The 24,801-nt window shown below is 37.0% G+C and overlaps 3 protein-coding genes across 3 annotated transcripts in view; 2 read left to right on the top strand and 1 right to left on the bottom strand.

Annotated features, from left to right (window-relative positions):
- LOC146474542 (mitochondrial inner membrane protein Mpv17-like) overlaps nucleotides 1–21,384 on the top strand; it is a 74,574-nt gene extending 53,190 nt beyond the window's left edge. Inside the window, exons 4-5 of the mRNA XM_085116922.1 lie at nucleotides 13,984–14,066; nucleotides 21,247–21,384. The gene's annotated coding sequence lies outside the window, so the exon portion shown is untranslated. The remainder of the gene's footprint in view (nucleotides 1–13,983; nucleotides 14,067–21,246) is intronic.
- On the bottom strand, nucleotides 1,875–4,988 carry LOC146474543 (uncharacterized). Its single transcript, XM_085116925.1, has one exon. The coding sequence runs from the start codon at nucleotides 4,878–4,880 to the stop codon at nucleotides 1,875–1,877; it is 3,006 nt and encodes a 1,001-aa protein (XP_084973051.1). The 5' UTR covers nucleotides 4,881–4,988.
- LOC146474541 (uncharacterized) lies at nucleotides 18,951–21,681 on the top strand. Its single transcript, XM_085116921.1, has 2 exons — nucleotides 18,951–21,408; nucleotides 21,559–21,681. Exons 1-2 carry the CDS (start codon nucleotides 21,181–21,183, stop codon nucleotides 21,658–21,660), a joined length of 330 nt encoding a protein of 109 aa, XP_084973047.1. The 5' UTR covers nucleotides 18,951–21,180; the 3' UTR covers nucleotides 21,661–21,681.
- The last annotated feature ends 3,120 nt before the right edge of the window (nucleotides 21,682–24,801 follow it).

Here is a 24,801-nt window from a genome sequence, read left to right as displayed (position 1 = left end):
GCGTGTATTTTTTCCTAAAACAAGCATGTCCAATGTTTTTGACAGCAAACGTATCGATAACTATTTTTCCCCTAATTTCTCCACGCCTAGCAGTACAATCAAGTTTCATGCCTACAAGCTTTCTTTCCATTACGGAAGTACGTCACCTGACAGGCTATAAACTCTATAATCCATGGTAAATAACGTTTAATTAATATTTTTTAAGGTTGTATTTCTTTGGGAAAATACGAATTCCAATTTTGGAATCCATATCATTCGAATCATGCTATATTAAAGGAACACACGAAAAATTCTGAATGAAACTATGCCAGTTTTTGGCGCCAAAGAACAACGTCCTCGTTCCATTTTCCCTCGGTCAACGCTCATTCCCAGATCAAAACGGCGGGTTGGGGTGGCTCTGGAAACGAGAATACTGCTTCTCTCGCAAAATGGAGCATTTTTGTCAGCATTTTAAAATAATATACGGGTTGTAATTCTTCAGAGGAAACCTTTTGCTTCTCTGAATTCCCTCCAGGCTCGGGGTGATCTATTGTGTTCACCAAACAAAGTCTTATGTAAAAGCAATTGATTTCTGCTGGAACGAGTGGCACATTGAGAGAGGAGGAGAAGACATGCTCAAGAAGAGAACGTTAACGTTCGACTCATAAGTAAGCTTATGCATTCCTTTAATCTTACAATCATTTCTACTTATCATGTTTTAAACGCTCTTTATTTTTGAAGTACAAAAAAAAAACACTGATTGCATAATCCACTTCATTTCCTATTAAATACCAACAGTAACCTTACTCATATGGATACTAGTATGAGGACTGAGTTTACAACTTGTAATTAATAGACAACTACTTTCGCTATAATTGAATTTCCCCAACAACTATCGAGCCAGAAATCATTCCAACTAGTTTTTCTATGTACGAGCCTTTCATCTCCTTTAGTTCTGAATATTATTCCCAGCGAACAAATATGTTTCATTTAATGTTTTATTCTCACACTCATTTGAATATGAGCTTTAAATATTCATCTCACTGTACTAGTGTATAATTTAGCGCGTTAAATAACCTTACTTCTTATTGCATATCCGCTTTTCTGAACGGATATTTTATGAACGTAAATAAAGTGATCATCACAGGAACACTAATAAACCATTGTCAGTTAAATTACTATCATTCCAAATGTTTGCATTCCATCATCTCTATTTGGCTCTCATTCTTTGACTTCCTTTTCCCACTGTTTGATAGTTGAAATCAAGCAAATGTACTTGAGAATTGAAATGCCAATACAGCCTTTACCACACTGTTTCTGATATATCCAATGATTCCTGTTGATATTCATGACGCCATAACACCGCAACAACAATTTGTACAATTTGCTACTTTCGGTTATTGTTGAACTTCATTAAGCTTATCTTTTCCCAGTACTTCAATTAACTTTCTGTCACTCACAGAATGGCAATACATCTGATCAAAACATCTCAGAATAGTGCATAACACTTGCTGCTATCAATAAGCCATGAAAAATCAACAGCAATTTACCCCTTTGCTGTATTGCAGGAGCTTTAATCTTGCTGTACCAATTGGATGTTGATCATCAATTCATTCCTTTTTTACACTCTTAAACTGGTCATCACATGTGAGTTTGTTGTCTCAAATACCGATGCAATAGTGTTCAAACCACTGAGCTCCAAATTAAGTGTTTCTTTGTTTAAGTCTGCAAAAGAAAATAATATGTGATATTAAATAAGTAGCTATTCACCAATAAGTAATCACACTATGTAGCTTACCTTGATTCATCTTGAACGAAGAAGACAAGATCCCACAAAAAGTGGGATAACACTAATCTTACAGTTCATATAACTGCTATCTCCACCTGCCATATCATCACCTTACATTTATTTTGACTTTAACAGCATCATGATCAGAGTAGTAAACAGGAATTACCAAATGTTCAGTCGTCTCTAATGCTATTGATTTTACATAAACATGGTCCAGTAAGCTTCCTGAAGAAATATATGTAGAGCTTTCCACAATTTGTGCATAGTTCAAGGAATTAATCATTAATCGCAGTCCTTTTGAATCCTCATAATTGAAGAAATCTATGTTAAAGTCACCCAAAAGTACATCAATGTCGTTACTAAGGAGAAGATATCTTATTCCTTCAATATATTGTAACACATTAGAGCTTTGTTTCCGATACAGAAGTAGAATTGTTTGTTGAAATTGTGTCATTGTGTCAACAACAACAAACTTAATTGCATTTACAGCAGAAAAATATTCATATCCAACAATTTCAATATTCTTCTTTCCACAAATAGCTAAACTGCAAAATTTGTCAGACTCATGGTCTTGCCTATATAATGTATATTGTACTAAATTATTTCTGATTTCTTGATCATTACTTTCAGGAACAAGTTGTGTTTCAGTTAATAGTATTAAATCGCTATCTGTTATTTTGCTATCAAACTTGATATCTATACTATGTTTGTTAAGAGATCTGATATTCAGAAGAGTTAAAATCAAAAATGCTTTGTTCTGGTTCCCAATTTCATTCCTTTGTATGGAAACAGCTCCAGCATTCCTCAGCCTCTCATATTCTTCATGTACTCTACAATTTGTTCTTACATGTTTATGTTCAATTTGTCCTAGTGTATACAATCCTTTCAATGTTTTGCATCGACTTATTGCAACATATATTTGACCATAGTTAAAATATTTTTGCCTTTCAAGATTGAAGCTGACTACAATTTTATCTAATGTGAGTCCTTGTACTTTGTGCACAGTGCACGCCCATGCTAATGTTATAGGAAATTGTATTCTTTGTACTTCTGGTGATGATGGTTTCCCTGGTCTTAGCTTAAATCTTGCTAATATTGGCTCAATTGGTACAACTCTCTTTTTTTTAGCAAACTGATTATTAGATTTGTTAATTAAGTTATTTCCAGCCTTCTCATCATCAAATTTAACATAAATAATAGATGACGTCTGACTGTTGTGGTCAAAATCTATTTTAATTATTGTACCAAGCTGACCATTTATCAATCTGTCTTCAATGTCAATATTGGTTGTTAGCATCACTCTTGCTGTTTCTTTGACATTAATTTCAAACTCAAGGCCACCTGTGTCAGATCTTCCTCTTGCAAGAACATTGTCAATAACTGCTTTTGAAATATTAAGTGGATATTGATCCTTTGCCTTTAAGTTGAATAGACGTTTTGGTATTTGTTGTAGTCTCATGTTGTTATATTCAGCTACAGGCTTGTTCTCAGCCCATATGTGCACAACATTCAATGGGTAATTGTCATCTGATGGATTTATGGATCTAGACTGAATACACCTTATGTCTTCATCAGTCTGCAATCCAGTTCTAAATCTGTTTAAAAGTTCAGTGAATACCACATCGTCTTTTTGTCTCATAATTTTTGTAAGCTCAATCATTTGAAACACATGCCATGGGTGGCAAATATTCAAAGTATCTCTCTTATAATTCTCAAAAACAGGTTTACTCTGTATTGGTGGTAACTGATACAAGTCACCAACTACAATAACACTTATTCCACCAAAGAGCTGTGAGCCAGAACTGCAAAATATTTCTTGTAGACGTTGATGAACTTGAAGCAGTATAACATTTGAAACCATTGAAATCTCATCTATAATTAAAAGTTTTAGCTCTGATAATAATAATCTCATTTGTGTCTTTTTCTGATCTGACATAGCTGGTAGAGTGTAACCTGCATTTTTAGGGATTGAAAGGGCACTGTGTATAGTTGTCGCATCAATATTTATTGCCGCTACTCCTGTCGGCGCTGTAAGTAGCACTGTTCGTCTTTCTGGTTGAATAGGAGCATATTTGAGGGTTTTTATTGCGCTCTGATAAATAGCTTTAATCAAATGACTCTTCCCAGCACCTCCACCTCCACTTACAAAAAGATAAATCGGTTTCACTTCTTGTGGTTTTAAGCTGTTAAGGTTTTTCATAGTATTTCTACACCAGCAAAGAACCATGTCAAATGCTTGTCGTTGTGCAATGTTCAGGCACCTAACTGATTCACGGAATTGGTCATCGGAAACTTCAGCTGGTACATTTTGGTTGGTTAATAAAGCTGGACATGTTTCTCTGTTACTTACTGAGTTTTGCAAAAGATCTGAAGGTAATTCCTGATTGAAGGACTCTTCTACTATTTTTTCTTCAGTCTCTAATAATTCAATGTCATCATTTTCTTGATCATTCATGCAGTCAAATGAGTGGATGATATTTCCTTCATTATTTCGTAGCAATTCTAATGCTTCTGTTACCGCTTCTGCATCGGGTTCAAAAATTGCCCTATTACGTTCTACTACAGCTTGAACTCCTGGGTCATAGAATTTTGAAGCATAACTATGTTCACTACCACACAGAGTTGCTTCATCTCGCCATGGGTAATACAACATAAGTAAATGATGGAAAAACAGTTCTGGTTCCTTTCTTTTATTGAATGTATGATATCTTATGACAGCCTTAATTTTTCTCCGTTTCATTGTCTCATTACAATTCATTAATTTTATTTGGTTTGGTAATGACGAGTCAGCATTACAAGGACCATGTTGAATTTCTATTGCATTGTCAGTAAGTACTTCTGGTTGTGCATCACTTGTTTCATTTTTTTCTTTCTTGTATTCTTTAAAATAGTAAGCTGCAAATTGAGCAAGACAAAGATGATCTACAGCAGGAATAGAAATTGGTCTTTTGCAATACCGTTCAATGATGTTGGATTTAAAGATGTCAGTACTCTCATCATCAAGCTCATCAAGTTCATGTTGTGCTTTTGCAACTCTTATTCTTTTGTTTGGTAAGTCTGTATTCACAAAAACGGTTCCTGGAAAAATCTTCCTTAACCAGAGTTCAGGCATACATCTGTACACACATTCCTGCGAACTTACCTCTCGAGTAGACAAAAAAGCTGCACCAATTTTTCTTAGTCCATCTCTAATGCTGACGTTACCATCTTTAGCTTCTTTTGCTGCATCCATTATTGCTTGTGAACATTCAGTCTCATCCTTTGTGAAATAAGAGCATACGTATGTTATACATTTATAGTGATCAAACACAGGTTGCAAGTCAACATTTGCTCCAAACCCTTTTAAACCAGCAATAAAGTAATTGTTAATAAAACAGCTGTTAACAGGTCTTTTCAAATGCAACTCATAATTAGAATCTGAAGAAATTGATAAAGCTGAGTAATATTGTTCTTTAGTGATCCCAATAGAATTCAAAATGTCATCTTCAGTTACTGATGAATCATAAGCTGGCATACTTGGATTTAGAACTTCGTCTATTTTCTGTTTAACAGATGACAGAATTTCCCTTCTATTTTGTAACATTTTGCTTTTTATCATTTCATCTACGTCTTCAGAAAGAGGTTCACTTATAATTGTTGTATTTGTGAAAAACTGTCCAAAATTAAATCTGCATTGAACATTCTTATACTTTCTACAGCTTTTTGAATGACTATGCTTCTGATACATATTAACCAATTCGTATAATTCAACATCCTCATCCTTATTTGGAACATATGCTTGTACATATTCATCTATGTAATTTATATATGCTTGTTTGTTACCTTGGTTTAATCTTGGGCAATCTGAAGTCCATATTAATGCATGTAAATGAGGAGAACCTCTCATTTGAAATTCTATACGAAGTGCATAGTACACTATTTTACCAATTGGTTTTGCATCAGTAAGCAAAACTTCAGTGAAAAATGTTTCAACTCTGTACTGGAAATGCTTAGCAACTATAACAGGATTCAAATTGAGCATTTGGCATTTTTCATTGTACGAAAGAGCTTCAACTTCTTCATTGGTCATGTTTTGTCCTTGTATTCTTGCAATTATTTGAAACATTTCTGGCCATCTAAGCTCAGCACATGACAATGTCATAAACCACGTTGGGATGCCAAGCTGTTTTACCATTGCCACGACTTCATACATAAACTTTTGCCAATATGGTGGAGTGCCTGGAATTTGCCTCAAAAATAAATATGCTTGATCCTGACAAATGAGGTTTCGTAAGGTTTCTGCATTGGATTTCAGTTGTGATGCAGTAACAGATTGACCATAAATTTTTTTAAGAGCAATGTTAATACTATCTGATACTTTTTTTTGTTCCATTATAAACTGTGCAAAGAAAAGATACTCTGGGTTACTTGCAAATCTGCCACTGTAATGTAACAATCGAGCATTAAAGTATTTTATCGGTGATATTTTAACATCACGTTCACTTGTGTATCCAAACCTTCCTTTAGGGAACAAAACTGGAAATGCTAGCTCCTCACTTTGTTTGTCAGTGAAAAAAGAGAGTGGTTCTTTATTCTCACCAGGTGCAATACTATACACTTCATTCCCCACCGATTGTTTATTTTCTACAGTGACAGAATACTTGGGTATTATGGATTGTAAACAAATCTCATTTACAGGAGATTGATGTTCATTTAGAGGATCATCAATTTCTTCATTATCATTACTTCTTACTGTAGTAGCTTTCACATTATTCTCAATTCCACTACTAATATTACTGCAAACAATATTTGAGCCATAAATCTCTTGATTATCCGTACTTCCATCTTCATTATCATTTCCGTCATGTTCTAAAAATCTTAAACTTGCATCAATATTGTTAAGATCAATTTTTATATCTTTGTACAGTATATTGTTCCTCTTCAGCCACTTAAGAGCTTCTAGAATTAACTCAGGTCTTACAGCTTGAAAGTATACATAACCTTTGAATTCCAGTTTTCTTTTCAGTTTTAACATTATTATCCCAGATCTTTCAGAAGGACGAGGCAAAACACTACATGTCTCATCACATTTAACTGGTATATTGCAGATGGCACCTTTAATTTTTCTCTGTTGTCCTTTAGGCAAAACAACAATTTTTTCAAACACTATTCGCTGAGCTATCAAAATTTGTTCTAATTTTTGGAGTGAAACAAGTTCTGTAGGTATTTCATCTACATGCATTTTATTCACTACAGCTTGACAGGGAAGTTTTCCATCTTTAACTTTTAAATGACATGACTTACAAATGTATTCTTTACCATCAAATGAAGTCTGCACAGAGAAATTATTTTCACACGGGTACTTATTTTGGCAAAAAAATACAACTGATTTCTTGTAAAGTAATCGATTGCATACACAACATATATAGTAAGGGCCTTCTATTATTTTATTTTTAAATTGTTCAATGCAAAAATCTATATTTTTTCTTCCTTTTTGAAGCAGATCTTTCTTTGACTGGTAATTTTCCTTTCTCTTACCAAGTAATTCCTTCTTTTCGAAACAATCCATTGTTTCGTAAGTTTGTACACGTTTTTCTAAACACATCTTCTTTTCAGCAGGTTCCATCTCAACATAATTATATCTCATCCTGTGATTCATTACAATCCTTTTTCTTTCCTTGTTCTCCATTTTGCATGAACACAAAATAAATTGTATTTCATATTTCACACTTTGAGAATTAAACTTGATTTCTATAACTTTAGAAATTGCTTCAACAACTGAGTGTGCACCTTTGATACCTTTCATATGTTTGATTGCAGGTGAACAGCTGTCATCATATGAGAACAGGGAGAACAAATACTTCACTCTTTGCTGAACAACACAGCTTATACAATAACTCCCAAGCCACAACAAAAATCCTGTGACTTGATGAAAATTATTTAAAATCAACTTTTTTAAGATGGATTTGCTCTCACACAAGTTGCAACACAACACACCACTGCTTCCAGCATGGACAACCACATTGATCTCAGCTCCACAGACAGACACACTCTGAGGTACATCAACCGGCATTAAATGTCTAGAAATGCCCATGTCAGTAAACAACTGAATTCCATTGCTGACAACAGCAGCTAAAGTCCTCAAATTCCAGTAGCCACAAGGATTCACAATGGAGTGACACATTGCATAAAGTGCCACGGCACAGCACTCTTTACAGGAACAAAGGCAATCATTCTCATTTAACAAGCTACAATCTTCACCAACATTGCTTGAAGATATATTGACTTCAAACTTGTCAATACGTACTCCTTTTAGTTCGTATGTGTCATTATTTCTATATAGACCCTGAAAATATTGTACTAATAGAAACATAGATGACAATTCTAGCAATACACATGTTCCTTTAGGATCACTATTACCATATACATCCCTAGCATGGGAATCAAACAGCTTGAACCGGCCATTGTGAATACTATAGATACCAACACTGATGCATCCTACTGTTAGAATCATTGAATCGTAGTGCAAAGACAAAACTGTTTCCAATGCTCTACCTAATGGCATACAGTACTCATATCCCTCAATTCTGGCATCACCTTGTATATTACCAGTATAACTTTCACTGTATTCGATTTGAAAACATTGCTCGAACACTGTAACCATTGCTGGTAATTCTGATAACAGTAAAAACGACTGCCTGGTCATTAAAGACAACCTGCCATATAGTTGATTACCCACATCCATAATTTCTATCATATCTTCACAGGATACAATGCTTTTTATTTTATTATATAACAAAGCGCACAAGCTCATCGCGACACATTGTTGACCAGCGTTTTGCCCAAATAATGAAACGTTACCTTGACAGTATGGTGCACAAATTGTTTTTGTAACATCCAATTCCACAAAAGATGGGCCCGGATTCTTTTCAATATCATTACAAAGCTTAAACTCCCCACATACTATCCTGTGATTAGAACTCTTGTAAACAAAGGGGTAATTACATGTACAAAGTGAGAAATACCTCCTTTTAACCCTATTTTCAAAGTCTATTGCCCTTCCAACTCTTCTGCTATGGTAAAGCGGATACACTCGTTTCGAAATCAATTTTTGGGCTCCCCTCGGTACAAAGTTCACAAAATTACTGTTGTATCCACTTGTCCGTCCCACATAACCATGAATTTTAGACGACAATGGATTATTTTTGCGAATACGTTTCCACACAAATACCCTTATCTTCCGAGCTTTCTGTGACAGCCGTTTGAGCTTTTTCACTGGTATTCTACTGGGCGCACGATCGCGTGGAACAACATATCCCAGAAATCGCTTATTGCCATATGCAACCCGACTATTATTTCCGCTAAAAATAAACTTCCCATAACGAGATCTCAATTCAGTTGCATTTATTTTCACTACAACAGCACTTTCCTCTTGTACACTAGCTACAGTTACGTACATAGCTTTCTCAGGCACTCCACTATAAACATCATCACACATAATAACAACAGATTTTGCTGATGATGCACCATTCCGAAAAGCGCATATGTGGATCGTCCCAAAATACAGAATCGTATGAAACAAAATAACTCGCAATAAAAAAACGACTATCTGGCAACCTACTTTGCTCAACAAAATTAAACCAATACAAAAAATAATTATAGTTACCACAAGAGGTACGACAGTAAACGCATTGTTGTCCATTTTCCTTTGTTGACAATCTGCCCCTTTCAGTGAACACAATTTAGTCACTGACATAATGTTGTTTCTCTCGCTTTCGAAAAAGACGTCGCTGTTCTTACATTGATAACAAGCTTTGCAAATCCTTACAATGTTAACATTTTTGCAAACGCCACGACTCAATCTTTTCACCACTATTCCCGCAGTTTCTTGACATTCCTCTTCGTCATTTCGTTCATTTGATATCATTGATCGTCTCTTCAATTTCTTTCCCTTTTCTGAGAGTTCGCGGACCGACCCGTTCCGAAAACGCTCAACATCTTTTAGTGTGGGTCTACCACGAACGGCGTGTGTATTTGTAAGTGAAATGAGCATACTAGACGACATTTCTTCACAACTTTGTAGCTCAGTCGCGCTTTCAAAGTAAAACAACTATGCAATGTTTACTCCCAGGCGGTGTGCGTCACGAAATTCGACCAATCAGAATGCGTTATTTGATCAGTAGTCTTCGCGCCCAAGAACATCAGTCTGGAGAGTTCAGCCTGTTGAAATTTGACAAATTTCGTCATTAACGAAGCCTGTGACATTTTTTCCCAGTTGAAAGTCGTTTCAAAGCTAGAGGAACAAATTGGCTTAATGCTGGTTAGGTTGTTTTTTAAGCTGAAGCATTTGTTCGCGTTTGTAGCCATTTCAAAGGTGACGACCTTGCGCGTGCCGCCATGTTGTTTTGGTCGTTGATTTACTGCATTTCTTGAGGCTAAAGCTTCTCACTCTTGCTGGGTATGGGCAATACTTTTGCATGTTAAGCTAGCTTATCCTTTCTACTTCAGAATTTTCGGGGTCTACCCGGGTCTACCCCTTATGGTTTTTCCGTTAGAAGCCGTTGAACTAATAAAGAATCTATGGAGAGATCATGTAAACAAAGTAGCTCAACTCCCGGGAAACCGACCGGGAAAAGCCAACGGGCGAATGCTTTTTCTCTCCAACAAATCCAGGAAGGAAATGTAGATCTCTTTCACCCCGAGATAAAAAAGCAAACTAAAAATGAGCGAAAGCAATGAAAAATACACTGCGAGCAGTCGTACTTTTTCCTTAGGTCACGCTCTCAAACTGACAGTAAAATTATGCAAATTACAAAATTGTGACTCGCGGTCTCACCGCTCGCTAATTCCATCGCGTGCCGCAGAACTTAGGAGAAAGAGACCACTCGACCGCTCGCGGTCTAAATATATATAAGAAAAGCGTCTATAAGCAGACGTGACGGCACAAAAAACTAGTATAAAGGATAAACCTGAATAAACATAAAAAATTCTCGCCTTGATTGTCTCCGAACCGGGAATACTAACGAAATCGCCCTGTGTGTCCAACAAGAAGCATCAACGGCTGCCACCAGACCGTTACAATTTGTCAAATTGCTGTCTTTAGTGATAGTTTTTGGAAAAGGAAGCAAACTTTGAATGCCCAGTTTCAGTGCGAGTGTAAGTCGACCTAAGTCTTACGTTCGGGAGATGTTTACTCGATTGTGACCAGAGGCAAATGAGCCATTTCCATATTTTTACCCAGCACCCTTTGTGGGTCGTGACGCACACCGCCTGGTTTACTCCCTTGGATGTCTAAAAAAACCATCACATTGACATATTAATCTGACACGTCAATTCTTTAGTTCACCAATCAACAGCCGCGTCAACCGGAAGGTAAACAAACATACGGTGAGCACGACTCATTAATTCCGGGACAGAATCAAATTTCACTCTAAAAATTTTAATCAACTTCTGGACGTTGTCCTTTCCCCAAAATTTCGAAATAATTAACAATTATTCCACGAGCACGCGTTGGATATGAGATGATAGATAGCCAACGAGGCGCGTAGCGCCGAGTTGGCTATAATCATCTCATATCCAACAAGCGCAAATGGAATAATTGTTTTATTAAAAACAACCGGGAAATATTGCTAGATCTTACTGATTTCGCTGTGCAAGAACGACCAGAAGGCAATTTAATGGTCGCCATTTCTCGGCCGTGGTATAATTGCTCATATACCATGGCCGCTAAGCCAATCAAATCCCTCGAATTGCATTATATAATGATGCAGTTTTTAATAACAGCAATTTCACCACCATTACACACGCTTATTTCGATCAAACAACTGCTACCACTATATGTCCCTAAAAGCGACAACGCTTACAGTAAATTATAGCGCCAACTTATTTCAAACAAACGTCTGTAATTTATTTTTCACGTAGATTTAGCTACCTCAAAATGGATGTAATTAATATTGGTAATTGAACTGAGTGGAAATCATAATTACTCTGAAATCATACACCTCATTTCAAAATCGAACGTGCGCGCAACGCCAGTTCGCTTTGAAATCACAACTAATAAGTCGCATTTCACACAACAATTGCACGACAAGAAATTCAATTACCACTTTGAATCACACACCTTTATTGTCAATATTAATATTTCATTTCTCTTATTTAGAGCGATAAATAGTGTGTACAGAGAATTGAAAATGACATTGATCCTTTTCATGTCTCCACGTCTCCGATGTCTGACAATTTGGCTGAAAAAGAAGAAATCTAACATTACTTAAGCTTAAGCTTATGATTTATTTTCGCACATACCATTGCATCACAACGCAACTCAACAGCTGGTCGAATTACAAGTACAAGTTTTGCTTCGACAAATAACTTGAATCCCGTTCCTCAAAGATACTTTCAGCATAAATTATCAACCTTTTTACTCACAGATATGAATTAATAAACAAATTTCAACAACTACGTGAAAAGCCAAACGCAAAAAACAAAAGAACACAGTATACCTTTCCATTTCAAAACTATCCGCTCAACGACGTAAAATTTGAATATTCACTTCTATTCAACCCTTACATACCTCGATTCCTTAGTTTCCTTTTCTACCAGCCACTCTATATCGCTTTCCTTGACACTGACCATCCATACGGGTTGTCGTACACCTAAACACGAACAAGACCACACGTTTTGATTTCCTCTATTAAAATTATCAAAATGGCCGCAAACTTTACCTAAAACAAAAAATCCGGAATCCGAAAAAAGGGCTTTACCTAAAACATGGAATCCGGAATCTGGAATACGGAATCCGGAATCCGGACATGAAAATTTCAACAGTTTTTATAGCTTTTGGAAAATTGTAATATCAGTAAGGAGCACAGCGAAATTTTCAAAAGTTTCCCTTAGATTTCAATTGGTTAGGCAGTTGAGCCACTCATTTGGAATAAAGGTTCCCAATTTTCAAACGTACCCTTAAATACCCCAACACCTCTTCCGACCCTACTCGATAACGTTTCCTCCTGCTATAGCGCGAAGATAGACAATGAAACGTAACTAGAGAAAAGAATAAGTGTTGCGTTTATCACTGATCAACTTTTTTCAAGACTCACTGTCTTTGCATAATAATATAAAAAGCATTGAAACAAGTACGTATGGGGGTGGCTTCGATTTCATCTAAGAAAAGCTTCGAATTGGCACCGACCCTGGGGCCCGTTTCTCGAAAGTACCGATAATTAACGGGCCCGGAAAGCTGTTTTTGTTTACATTCAAGGTCGAGGTTTCAATAGTTTCGCAGATAATATGATAAAACTATCAGTTAACAAAACAAAATCAACTGGTTTGTTAGCTACGACCCGCGCTTTCATTCTTTATATTTTCATTTGAATATTTGATTTCGAGCCAGATAAGTTACCGGCACTTTCGAGAAACGGGCCCTGCCCTTATGCCCGAACAATTTGTTGAACCGTAATATACGTTAACAGGCTCCTGACGTTAGTAACAATGTTATGACACGTGTAAACATATATTTCCATCGTCACCATTGTGAATGCGCTAATTTACCTACTGTACCTGTCAAAACACAACCAATCGTACACATCTCTCTCCCCTAGCTTTTCCGAAAAAACGACAATCCCCTACTCACAAGCCAATCAGCATACGGCAAGTTACACAAAAAAACAAAAAGAAAAAGAAAGGAAAGTATTTCCTGATTTACGAATTCCATGTATTTGATTTTATAAACATAGATAGGTGTCGTTATGGTGTGTTTTTAAGTTTTACGCTTTAAAGCGACTGTCTTAGAATACTAACACAATAGGCTTAACTGCAGCAATTGAAATCTAAGGCAAACTTTTGAAAATTTCACTGGGCTCCCGACTGATATTATAATTTTTCAAGAGCTATAAAAAGTGTTTCCAAAGTGACTTTAACCTTCGTTGAAATTTTCATGTCCACGACTTTTCAGTTTTGTTTTTTTTTTATTCCGAACTCCGGATTCCGGATTCCGGATTCCGGATTCCATGTTTTAGGTAAACCCCTCAGCGCACGCGCAGTAGATCACTGCGTTTTGGCGTAGACGAAGAAATCCTATTTTATAACTTGGCGCTCCGCCCAAGTAATAAGAGAAAAACTGACGAAGCACTGGAGGGAAACACAATCTATTGTAGGATAGAACTCCAACTAGGTTGTAATTGCTCATGATAATGTTCCAAAAGAATTTTCACGGGATTTTCTTGTGTTTGATATTTCAGTTTAAAAATCTCAGTTTTACTGACGATCCCTGTGAATAGGAGAGAAAAAAGGAGGAAGAGTCAAAGCAAACACTGGTGAAAAGGTGGGAAATTTAAGAGCGGTTGTCAGTAACTTTCGAGAATCTGGGGACAGGAGCGAAAATTCGAATTTTTTTTATTTGCCCCAAAAGACCCTTTTGGTGAACTATTTTCAAAAATAATATTCAAAAGTTCCAGCGAATTTTTATTTTGGCAAAAATTGGGAAAGTTCGAAATCGGCCAAAACGCGACCGATGGCCCGATTGAAATTATGCAAATTACTACATTTTTAAAACTCTCGTTCAAGACAAGGTAGCGTTTTCTCGAGTTGACACTTTCACAATCGTTTTTACATCCCTTGTGCTTGCTTCTAAACTATATTTTATCTCCACCTGAACATTCTTTCATTTAAAGTTGCCCACGTAAAGAATACAATGTTTGCTATTCCTTAGATAGAGTGATTTTTGCCATATTTCAGATGACCATATCATCAAGGGTATACAAATATACTGGTAATGATATCACTTTTTTGAACGGACAATTGTTCTTATTTATCATGTTAAAATATTTAGTTTGGCCCGCGAAAAGCGAGCGCGCTAGGTCGAAATGTGTGGAATGCACTTTGACACAATTCGCCATTTCAGTACTTCATGTTCCTCCTGTTACTTTGCACTTATCAATACACTTCATGATCACGGAAGCTTTTAGATAAAAGCCAAGGTCTCTGTGTTCATTTCATGCTTTTATACACGTAAATAACTAGCTTCAAACTTGAGTACTCCCCATATTAGCATTAGGTTATCAAACGATTCCTTTCAGGTAAAATTTTCGAGTTTATATTGGGCCGTTCAAGCGAGATGAAAGAGCCGTTCGCAGGGAAATAACTTGAAATCAGTGAAATTAATACCCTGTCTCTCATATCATGCAACACTTCCAAACTACCGTTATTATTAAGCTAGAAAGCGTAAATTCTCCTTTTTTACGTGACCTAAAACAGAATTTGCCTAAAATATTACGAATAAAGTCCACCACAAGAAAAATCTGAAAAAATCGCGCACCGCGACGTAAATGTAAACATCAGCCGTTTCTCGACTTGGTACATGGATGAAACGCGTCTGTTATTTTACCTCTGTATACATTTATTATCAGAAAGTAGAAACAAAAAATCTTCTCTATGCCTATCTGTATAAATGCACTCGCCAATCAGGCTTTGATTTTCGGTATGTTTGTCGAAAATACTGAAAAATAGTGCAACATAATAATTTGTTACTGACTACTTGACTCATTCAATCACAACCGGATACATGTAACCCGACTGGAAACTAGATATAAAGAAATGCTCTTACTTGTCTGCAATCGTTACTCACATTATATCTGGCGATATCACATCCCCGAGGCAAGGCTGAAAATTGTCTCAAAATCCGCATATTAGAGATTCAAAGTTCTGAACAACGCAACAACTTTCATTGCGTGACAAGTGAAATGTGATACACAAGCGCGCGAAAAGCACCTGAATAAACAATGTCAAGATTCGCTCTTGTGATGACAGTGCGAAAATGATTTTTGAAATTACAAGAAGAAATTGAGGCAAGTCAAGGTCTGCAAGGTATATTTAATGGACTGAAGCAATAATCATGTAGTTTTCACTCTGTATTGTCTGTGCCGGATTCTCATCAATAAAATAACATTACAGGAAAAGTAAAACCGAAATTAATTTAAATCAAGTTAACAAATTAAGACCTTTTGAAACCTCAATGCAGTATTTCAATACTATCCTCAAACAAAAAGCTATTATATTTAGGAGAGTGAAGTTTGTCTCTCGCCATGGATCAACGCGCAAAAGTTGTGGATCAAGCTCGAAAGGTGCGCAATATTTGCAATGCGTTATACGGTTAATCAATGTAATAAGGACGTTCACCATGAATGGAACGAAAAAAAAAACCTTCTTTTTAAGTTAACTTGTTAAACCTAGCTTTAATGTCTGTTTGAGATGAGTCACTGATGGCGATAAAATGTTAACTGGAATTACACAACATTATTCTGCATTATTGCTTACGGAAGGGCTTATCAAATTTTAAGATAAGTGTTTAACCTTAATTTATTTTCTAGCGCGCACTAGTGTCAAAGGATGAGGGGCACGACTGGTATTTCTCAGATTTTCGTGTTCGGTCTAAAAGACGGTGTTATCTCTTACGGGCCGTCACTGTGTAAGTCTGACGTTGTCATTGTTAAATCCTCCTAGCGTGCTCCAGAGTATCCACCATACGGACAGCCTTTTTCAAGGCCAATGAGAGTATCTTTTGAACCTGTGCACCATAGTCCAGTGATTGTTCAATTAATAGTGGTTTTTATATGGCACGGGTTGAAGATATAACTTAATTACGAGTTCCACCTGGATTGGGTTAACCCACAGTACATGCAATGACAATGACAGCGATTCTTTGCTGTTCATTCCTCGGTCTTCCTTCGTCGTTAAAGGTTTCTGACTGTTGCAGTTCACACGAAGGCCTTACTTCTCTCGGTGGTGAGAGCATACAGCTATTTCAATTAACGTTGTCGGATAAAAATAAAGCTAAAAGACAAGACCGCAATGTTTTGTGAGATTATTTTTTATGAATAATTTCATCATGATCAAAATCATCCCTGCACGTGCAGGTCATTGTACTGCTAATTACAACCTATTGTTTTCTCCAAACATGACTGATTTTGATAAATTTATTCATAAAAATCCCACGTAAACTTTCGGTCTTGTCTTTAAGCTTTTAGCTTTGATCCGACAACGTTAATTGAAATGGCTGTATAAAGACGAACGGAAAGTTTCAATCGTAAATCATAATTCCTGGAATAAAGTCAAGTAATGCATAGCAGTGGATTTCTGTTTAAAAAATATAGGGAAAGTCAGAGAAAGAAATAAAATGTTCTTTCATGCTCTCAGTTTCACTCAAATGAAAACACTTTACCTGCCCTAGCAACAACACTATTTCGTCCTGAATTTCTTTATAGGCCCGATCTTTTGTGCCTTTATAGGTGCGAGCGAACGTCCTTTTTGCATACATTACAAATCTTGCGCATTTTTTGAGCTTGATCCGCACGGAGAGGTGCCATGGCGAAAAAAAAACTTCACTCTCCTCCAAACTTTTTGTTTGAGGATAGTATTGAAATACTCCATTGAGGTTTCGAAAGCTCTTGATTTGTTTACTTTCATTTCAGTTAATTTCGGCTTTATTTTGAGGAAAATAAAGGTTGTTGTTGTTGTTGTTGATGATGACAATTCGGTACAATCCCCAAGAGGGGGGGGGGGGGGGAGGGGATGGGGGGAGAGGAGGAAACATGATTTTCGTTTCAATCCGGCAATCAAATATACCTTGCAGACCTTGACTTGCCTCAATTTCTTCTTGTAATTTCAAAAATCATTTTCGCACTGTCATCGCAAGGGCGAATCTTGACATTGTTTATTCCGGTGCTTTTCGCGCGCTTGTGTATCACATTTCAGTTGTCACGCAATGAAAGTTGTTGCGTTGTTCAAAACTTTGAATCTCTAATATGCGGATTTTGAGACAATTTTCAGCCTTGCCTCGGGGATGTGATATCGCCAGATATAATGTGAGTAACGATTGCAGACGTACAAGTAAGAGCATTTCTTTATATCTAGTTTCCAGTCGTGTTACATGTATCCGGTTGTGATTGAATGAGTCAAGTAGTCAGTAACAAATTATTATCTTGCACTATTCTTCAGTATTTTCGACAAACATACAGAAAATCAAAGCCTGATTGGCGAGTGCATTTATACAGATGGGCATAGAGAAGATTTTTTGTTTCTACTTTCTGATAATAAATGTATACAGAGGTAAAATAACGGACGCGTTTCATCCATGTAGCAAGTCGAGAAACGGCTGATGTTTACATTTACGTCGTTGCGCGATTTTTTCAGTTTTTTCTTGTGGTGGACTTTAACTTTATTCTTAATACTTTAGGCAAATTCTGTTTTAGGTCACGTAAAATGGGAGCATTTACGCTTTCTAGCTTAATAATAACGGTAGTTTGGAAGTGTTGCATGATATGAGAGACAGGGTATTAATTTCACTGATTTCAAGTTATTTCCCTGCGAACGGCTCTTTCATCTCGCTTGAACGGCTCAATATAAACTCGAAAATTTTACCTGAAAGGAATTATTTGATAACCTAATGCTAATATGGGGAGCATTCAAGTTTGAAGCTAGTTATTTACGTGTATAAAAGCATGAAATGAACACAGAGACCTTGGCTTTTATCTAAAAGCTTCCGTGATCATGAAGTGTATTGATAAGTGCAAAGTAACAGGAGGAACATGAAGTACTGAAATGGCGAATTGTGTCAAAGTGCATTCCACACATCTCGACCTAGCGCGCTCGCTTTTCGCGGGCCAAACTAAATATTTTAACATGATAAATAAGAACAATTGTCCGTTCAAAAAAGTGATATCATTACCAGTATATTTGTATACCCTTGATGATATGGTCATCTGAAATATGGCAAAAATCACTCTATCTTAGGAATAGCAAACATTGTATTCTTTACGTGGGCAACTTTAAATGAAAGAATGTTCAGGTGGAGATAAAATATAGTTTAGAAGCAAGCACAAGGGATGTAAAAACGATTGTGAAAGTGTCAACTCGAGAAAACGCTACCTTGTCTTGAACGAGAGTTTTAAAAATGTAGTAATTTGCATAATTTCAATCGGGCCATCGGTCGCGTTTTGGCCGATTTCGAACTTTCCCAATTTTTGCCAAAATAAAAATTCGCTGGAACTTTTGAATATTATTTTTGAAAATAGTTCACCAAAAGGGTCTTTTGGGGCAAATAAAAAAAATTCGAATTTTCGCTCCTGTCCCCGGATTCTCGAAAGTTACTGACAACCGCTCTTAATAACTTTTAATGTTAAGTCGAGGGAAAGTGCTAGCTAAGTATGAATGATGATAAATTAAGCGCTGGAATTAGAATTTTTTGACATTCAATACTAAATCCGAATTGAAATAAAGTTATGTATGTATGAAAAATACTGAAATTGCAGTCAGGAATGGACATAATGTAATCTAACAGTTGTGTACGACTCTGACTTGTAAAAAGCGTTCATCAAAAAAACGTTTTTCTATAAACATATTGACGTTCCGGGAATTTAAAGCTCACTCGCGTGATTTGTTCTCTCGCTCGGTGATTTTTCATTACGCGTCGTGATTGTAGCACGCGCAAACTGTGAACTGTTAGATAGGCGTTTGCTTATTTCTCACTTTTTAAACCGACGAAGGCCTTAGATTTTCGGCCGAAACGCCGTCTTGCTAAGTTTTTTAGATAAACGTTTTGTTTTTAAAGTTTTTAAAGAACCTTCCGCCCGTTGAGTTCGTTATTTTCAATCGTATGCAAATAAAGTTACGTGCACGTGCCGAGATATGAGCGCGCGCGTGTGTTGGTCAACCAACTACAGAAAACCAAAATCACGTTTGATCACGAGAGGGGCGAGATTGTGGCGCAATTGGGAAAAGGTGTTCACACGCTTACAATCCAGAGGTCCCGGTTTCATGTCCTTTGACCATTTTGATTTCTTTCAGAATAGTCCGCATTAATGCCGGCCAAATGGATACAACATGTTGGTGCAACATCGTCCAACAATCACATTGTTTCACGATGTTGCTTGATGTTGAAAGAAGTTTGACTTCCATCAAACATCGTCTTGAACATGGTCAACATCATATCTTTTGTTCTCAGGTGTGAACAACAATGTTGAATTCGTTTGCCGACGGAGTACATCATTGCTGAACGCGCGCATGCTAAGCTGACTTTGCCGGTCTCTGTATCCATGGCAATGATTTATTGTTTATATTTGCTACGCGCGTTAAGTTACCGCGTGAGTGTTCAAGATGAACCCGCAGTATAGCGAACAAACAAAGTTTGAATCTCGATCTTAAACACAATCGATGTCTCTTCAAATAGAAAGAGAAAGGACAAAGGAGTAAGTAAAACTGTTAAGACCAAGAAAAGCAAGGATATGGTCCGACGCGGAGGTTGATCGGTCTCGCGCCATTTGTCGGGCAAGCCAATATGGCGCGGGTTTGTTTTCTAAGGATTCTAGGTAGATTTTGGTCCCAGACCCTTGAGTTCAAGTGTTGCAGCAAACATGTTTCATTCGCTTGGCCACCTTGTTCAACACTATGCATTATCGTCTAACAATGTTGGATGACGCTGCAATCGTTTGGCGGGGCTTTAACGCTTTGTGTTCATTCAGTTAATGCCAGACGCTATTAAGCGCACTAGGGTTTTGGTAAGCAAATACGGGGTCGATAAAGCGATCCCTCAATTTTATATCAAATGGATCACAAAGTTGAGTTTTGTTCTTCAAATAACTCAGTTTCTGGTTTCTGAACACTATTTTTTATCACCCAGCGATGAAAGTAAGTTTACGAAGAGCTAGGCCCTTTTGCATGCGTTTGATCCTTGCTATGAAAACCCAGTTAAAAGCCACGCATGCGCGTTTGACCAAAAAATTGTGACTACTTTTAGAGGAAATGAACTGTTTCCTAAGAAACCGCTCATTAGAAGTTCGTAAAATTTGACAAAACAGTAGTTGTCTGAAAGCGTAACTCGTCTACAAACAAGAACTCAAATCTGACGGCGGGTAAAGTAATTTTCTCAGGGCAACGCGAACCCTGTTTATGCTAGTTTGACGCCTGTTGGGGATTTTCTCTCGAAGTTTTCTTGCAGTTTTTCCCGTTTGCATGATGCCAAAGTAAAATATTTCTCCGTAAAAAAGCAAGCGAAATGCTGAGAGAATTCTTCACGCGCGTATAGAATGATACGTTCTTGTGCCATTGTAAGGCATCTTCCTTAAATAACAGATTGCTGCAAATGCAATGGAAATTATCTGATCACGCAAAAACATTTTGCCGTTCTCTGTTCTCTGTACTCTGTTGCCATTGTTGGGCAACAATGTATCAATGTTCAAACAATGAAAAACTTGCACCGGCACCGAGTGTGATATTTTTACGTTTGAACAACGCGAGGGCAAGTTATTTGTCGCAATTAAGTTTGAGTCAGATGTAGTCACATTGGAAGTCGACACTTATTTACAGGTTAAGATCTCGTGCGTTACTGTTTGGCCATTTAATTTGGGAAGGCGTTTTCGGGTTACATTGGATTGCCGTGCCAAATGAGTAAACATTGTCTTCTGCTTGCACAGAAACCAGACATATTTCCGTGCTTTTACATCAAACAGAAATCCCAAAGAAAAGAGAAGAAAGCTTGTTTCTCATTTGAAGTTCAAGGACGGCTGAGTGAAATAAAAGCCAAGTTGTTCCAGTACAGAGGCAGATTGTCAGCTTTGCGAGCGGGACAGTCATTTGGCGAATGTCTTGGTAAAGAAAATATTATGCTTATGGTAAGAATTCAAGGTTTGTTGAATGAGCTTAAGGTTGATTTAAAATGGATTTAAAATGGACTAAATAAAATTGTCTTCTGCGAGCAAACGCGAAAACGGGCTGCTTGTGGTTTATATATTGAGCTATTACCAACGTGAACCTTTCCGCAGGTTGTTGAGGCGATGAATGAGCGCGGGAGTCAGAAAAGAAGTTCTACAACGGCACCATGGCCAAGTACAGTGCCTTTAACAATTAATTACCCGGTGTACTGATTAGCAGCAAATATTACCACAAATCTGCCTCGGTATAGTGAGAACATACAATACTGGTCAAATACAAGTTGGCAGTCTTGACTGAGGAAGCTATATTCTCGATCCTCAATCTTTGATGTGGTTGGATCATGAGAGACAAATCAGAGCCAGGGAAATTGTGTTTAAAAATCTGGCTCTCTACGTTTGAGTGAACCAAGTGCATGGGCACTATTACATGAGGCAATTTTTGCCCTACAATTTGTAGCATATTGCTGATGAAAGGCCTACAATTTGTAGCATATTGCTGATGAAAGCATTGTGTTGCACTAACAATGCCTGGAAAAAGATGAAATGCTTTTTCTGCAGCCCACAGTGCAAGTTTTCTTCAAAAGACAGTTGTGTAGACGTGGCGTTAACATGCACAATTTTATCCAGAACTTGCCTTGTAATGGCATTGCATTGCAATTTGCAGGAAAAATTGCATCATACGCAGTGGCATCCTAGGTACTCGAGGCTTGCCAAAAGGAGAATAATTAACCAAGGCAACATACTTTTATCGTCACTGATTGCTCATTTATTAACTAAAACTTATAAGATTACAATCATTGATTATTTTGAGTCCATTTGTTGGTCAAGATGGCTTTTATGAGTATTTTACTTTCCCTCGACCACATGTAAAATTGTTATTTACCTGTGAATTTAAGCAGTTGTTTATTCTATATTGACCAGTGCCAATAAAGTGGTGAATGCTAATCTAGCAACAGAAAACTCTGACAGTCAATAGCCCCACTCACACTAAATATGTTATTTTTCATGCAAAAACTCATACTTTGTAGCGTAACATCAACATTAAAATGATCGAAAATGCTTATGGAAATGGAGACTTTTCAAAACCCTTCATTTTTAGTGTGGACAGGTGAAACCAAATGCTGTTGAAAATGGTAGCATAAATAGCTTCAGATGGCATCGGTTGAACTTCCAAATCTGAGCATCTAGACATGTGCAACCCCAGGTACGAGTACTTTTTTTTTTTTGAGCATTTTAGTGTGAATTGGAACAGGAACAAAATGACATGAAAATGCTAGTGGGAACAAGAATATTATTTTTTGCTGTATTTTCAGTGCAATGTAAATGGAGACTTTTGAAAGTGTATTTTATTTGGTGATTATGGGGTCTACACCTGCGAACTATCTTGCACTATTAGCTTAGAAAGTCTTTTGCCTGCAGATTGAAAACATCAATCTCGTGCATACATGCTTTCTACCCTTGCCTGGCTCATCAATTCCAACTACTAGTAGATCCCTAACCAAACAGCATGTAAATTCTATTCAAACTCAATGGGATGTTACAAGTTGTGAACTATCATTAGGATATTTGGAATCAATTGGGTTACCTTTTGCAATCTTTGACCTGGAAATTGCTGGTTATCTTCTACTGCTATCTCGAATGTGTTTAGACAGAAGGGTAAGGGACCTTAAGTGCGATTACATGTATGAGATTGAACACGAGTACGACTTTTCTAATCTAAGGCACAGTTTTTTAAATAATGACTTGCCACACCAAGCTTGTTTTGGAGTCTCCATGTCTGATTGTAAGTGACAGCAAAGTGCAACAGTTCTTGCCCGGTGACTGATTTTAAATTTCAATTTGTACTTATACTTGCAGCATACTTCTGAAGGTCCGTAGTGTCAGCATTGTTCAGAGATCGTCCGAACATTTGTGCAAAGCTGGAGACTAATTAAATCAATCTCTTCGCAGGTGTAGCAGTCTCTGTGGAGAACTGGGGAAGCCTGACCTGTCTTCAGTTGTTCACTGCTGAATTAATCTTGTATCCTAATCCTAGTCCTTCAGAATAAATATTAGGAAATTTTGCCAAAAAATTATCGGATGCTATTACTAAAATGATATCCTTACATCTATTCGTCCAAAACCAACAAAACAACTTAAATGAGCACTCTTCCAGTATTATTTTGTTCAGTATCAATCACTGCCACACGACCTTGTAAGACGTTTTCTATCTTTCTTCTCTTCTTTTTATAATTAGTTTTCCTTTTTCTTTTTTTTTTCTTTTTTTTTTGTCTTAACAAATATTGTATTGTGATTTTAAAGGGCATACAATTAGTAAACTATATTATGCCCTTCTCCACTCCTTTCTTACGCACTGTAATCTTAATAATACATACGATCATATGGAGTAAATAAAAGATACAAATACAAATCTGGTATCTAGAATCATCATGCTCTTTGGCCAGCAGTTCGTGACCTTGGAAGATTCTAGGAAAAAAAAATGATTGATTGCCCTGTTAACAGATCTGCCTTTTCATGCAGAAAATGTTCAAGTAACCAAGCAATCTTGTATACCCAGAGTCCTCAGGCTCTTTAGCCAGCAGTTGGTCGCCAGGAGAGACTCTGGAGATCGGAAAAAATTAAATTTTTTGATTGGCTGCTCCGTAAGTAACGGCAGGCATTGTTTTATCACAGAAATCCTGGGGTGAAAAAATATCCCAATTCCCCAGAGTCTCTCCTGGCAGCCAACCGCTGGCCAAAGAGCGGGAGGACTCTGGGTATGAGATTGATAACCAAGAGTCTCTCCGGTATTTTGGGTATTGACGAGAAAATGCTCTTGATTTGTAAAGTTTCATTATTTTATCACTAAGCCACGATCATCTAAGAACTGCTTATAAAATGTCTTTCTAGTATTTTTCAACTGAAGTCTCGAGGCACTTAACCTTTGGGAAGTGCGAGTATTTAAAGAATTAGCAGCAAAATATAAAACTGGTGAACACTACTCTATAACTTGGATGGAGTAGCAGCCTTTTTCTTTGCCCTCGTACCATTTTTAGACAGAAATTTCAGACCTAGAGCCAGATTCAAGAAGACATACTAAGATAAGATGTATTTTAAGCATTGCTCTGAACAATAGTCTGTTTTTATTCCAACAATAGGATTTTGTTAGGAAACAATACTTGAGACTTGCGTTAACTTATCGGGAGGGCTGAATAGAATAGTCTGTTGCTATTCCATCAATAAGTTTTTGTTAGGAAACAATACTTGAGACTTACCTTAACTTACAAGGAGGGCGTCGTAAATCTAGCCTCTGGCTTTTGGAATTTTGCCCTTTTTTAAGTCAAAATGGAAACATTGTATACGGTACTCCAGACT

This window comes from Pavona decussata, unplaced genomic scaffold, assembly GCF_977016875.1.
Source record: "Pavona decussata unplaced genomic scaffold, jaPavDecu1.1 SCAFFOLD_88, whole genome shotgun sequence".
Lineage (NCBI taxonomy): Eukaryota > Metazoa > Cnidaria > Anthozoa > Scleractinia > Agariciidae > Pavona > Pavona decussata.
The sequence above is the reverse complement of the archived record's forward strand: the minus strand, read 5'-3'. Positions and strand labels throughout refer to the sequence as shown.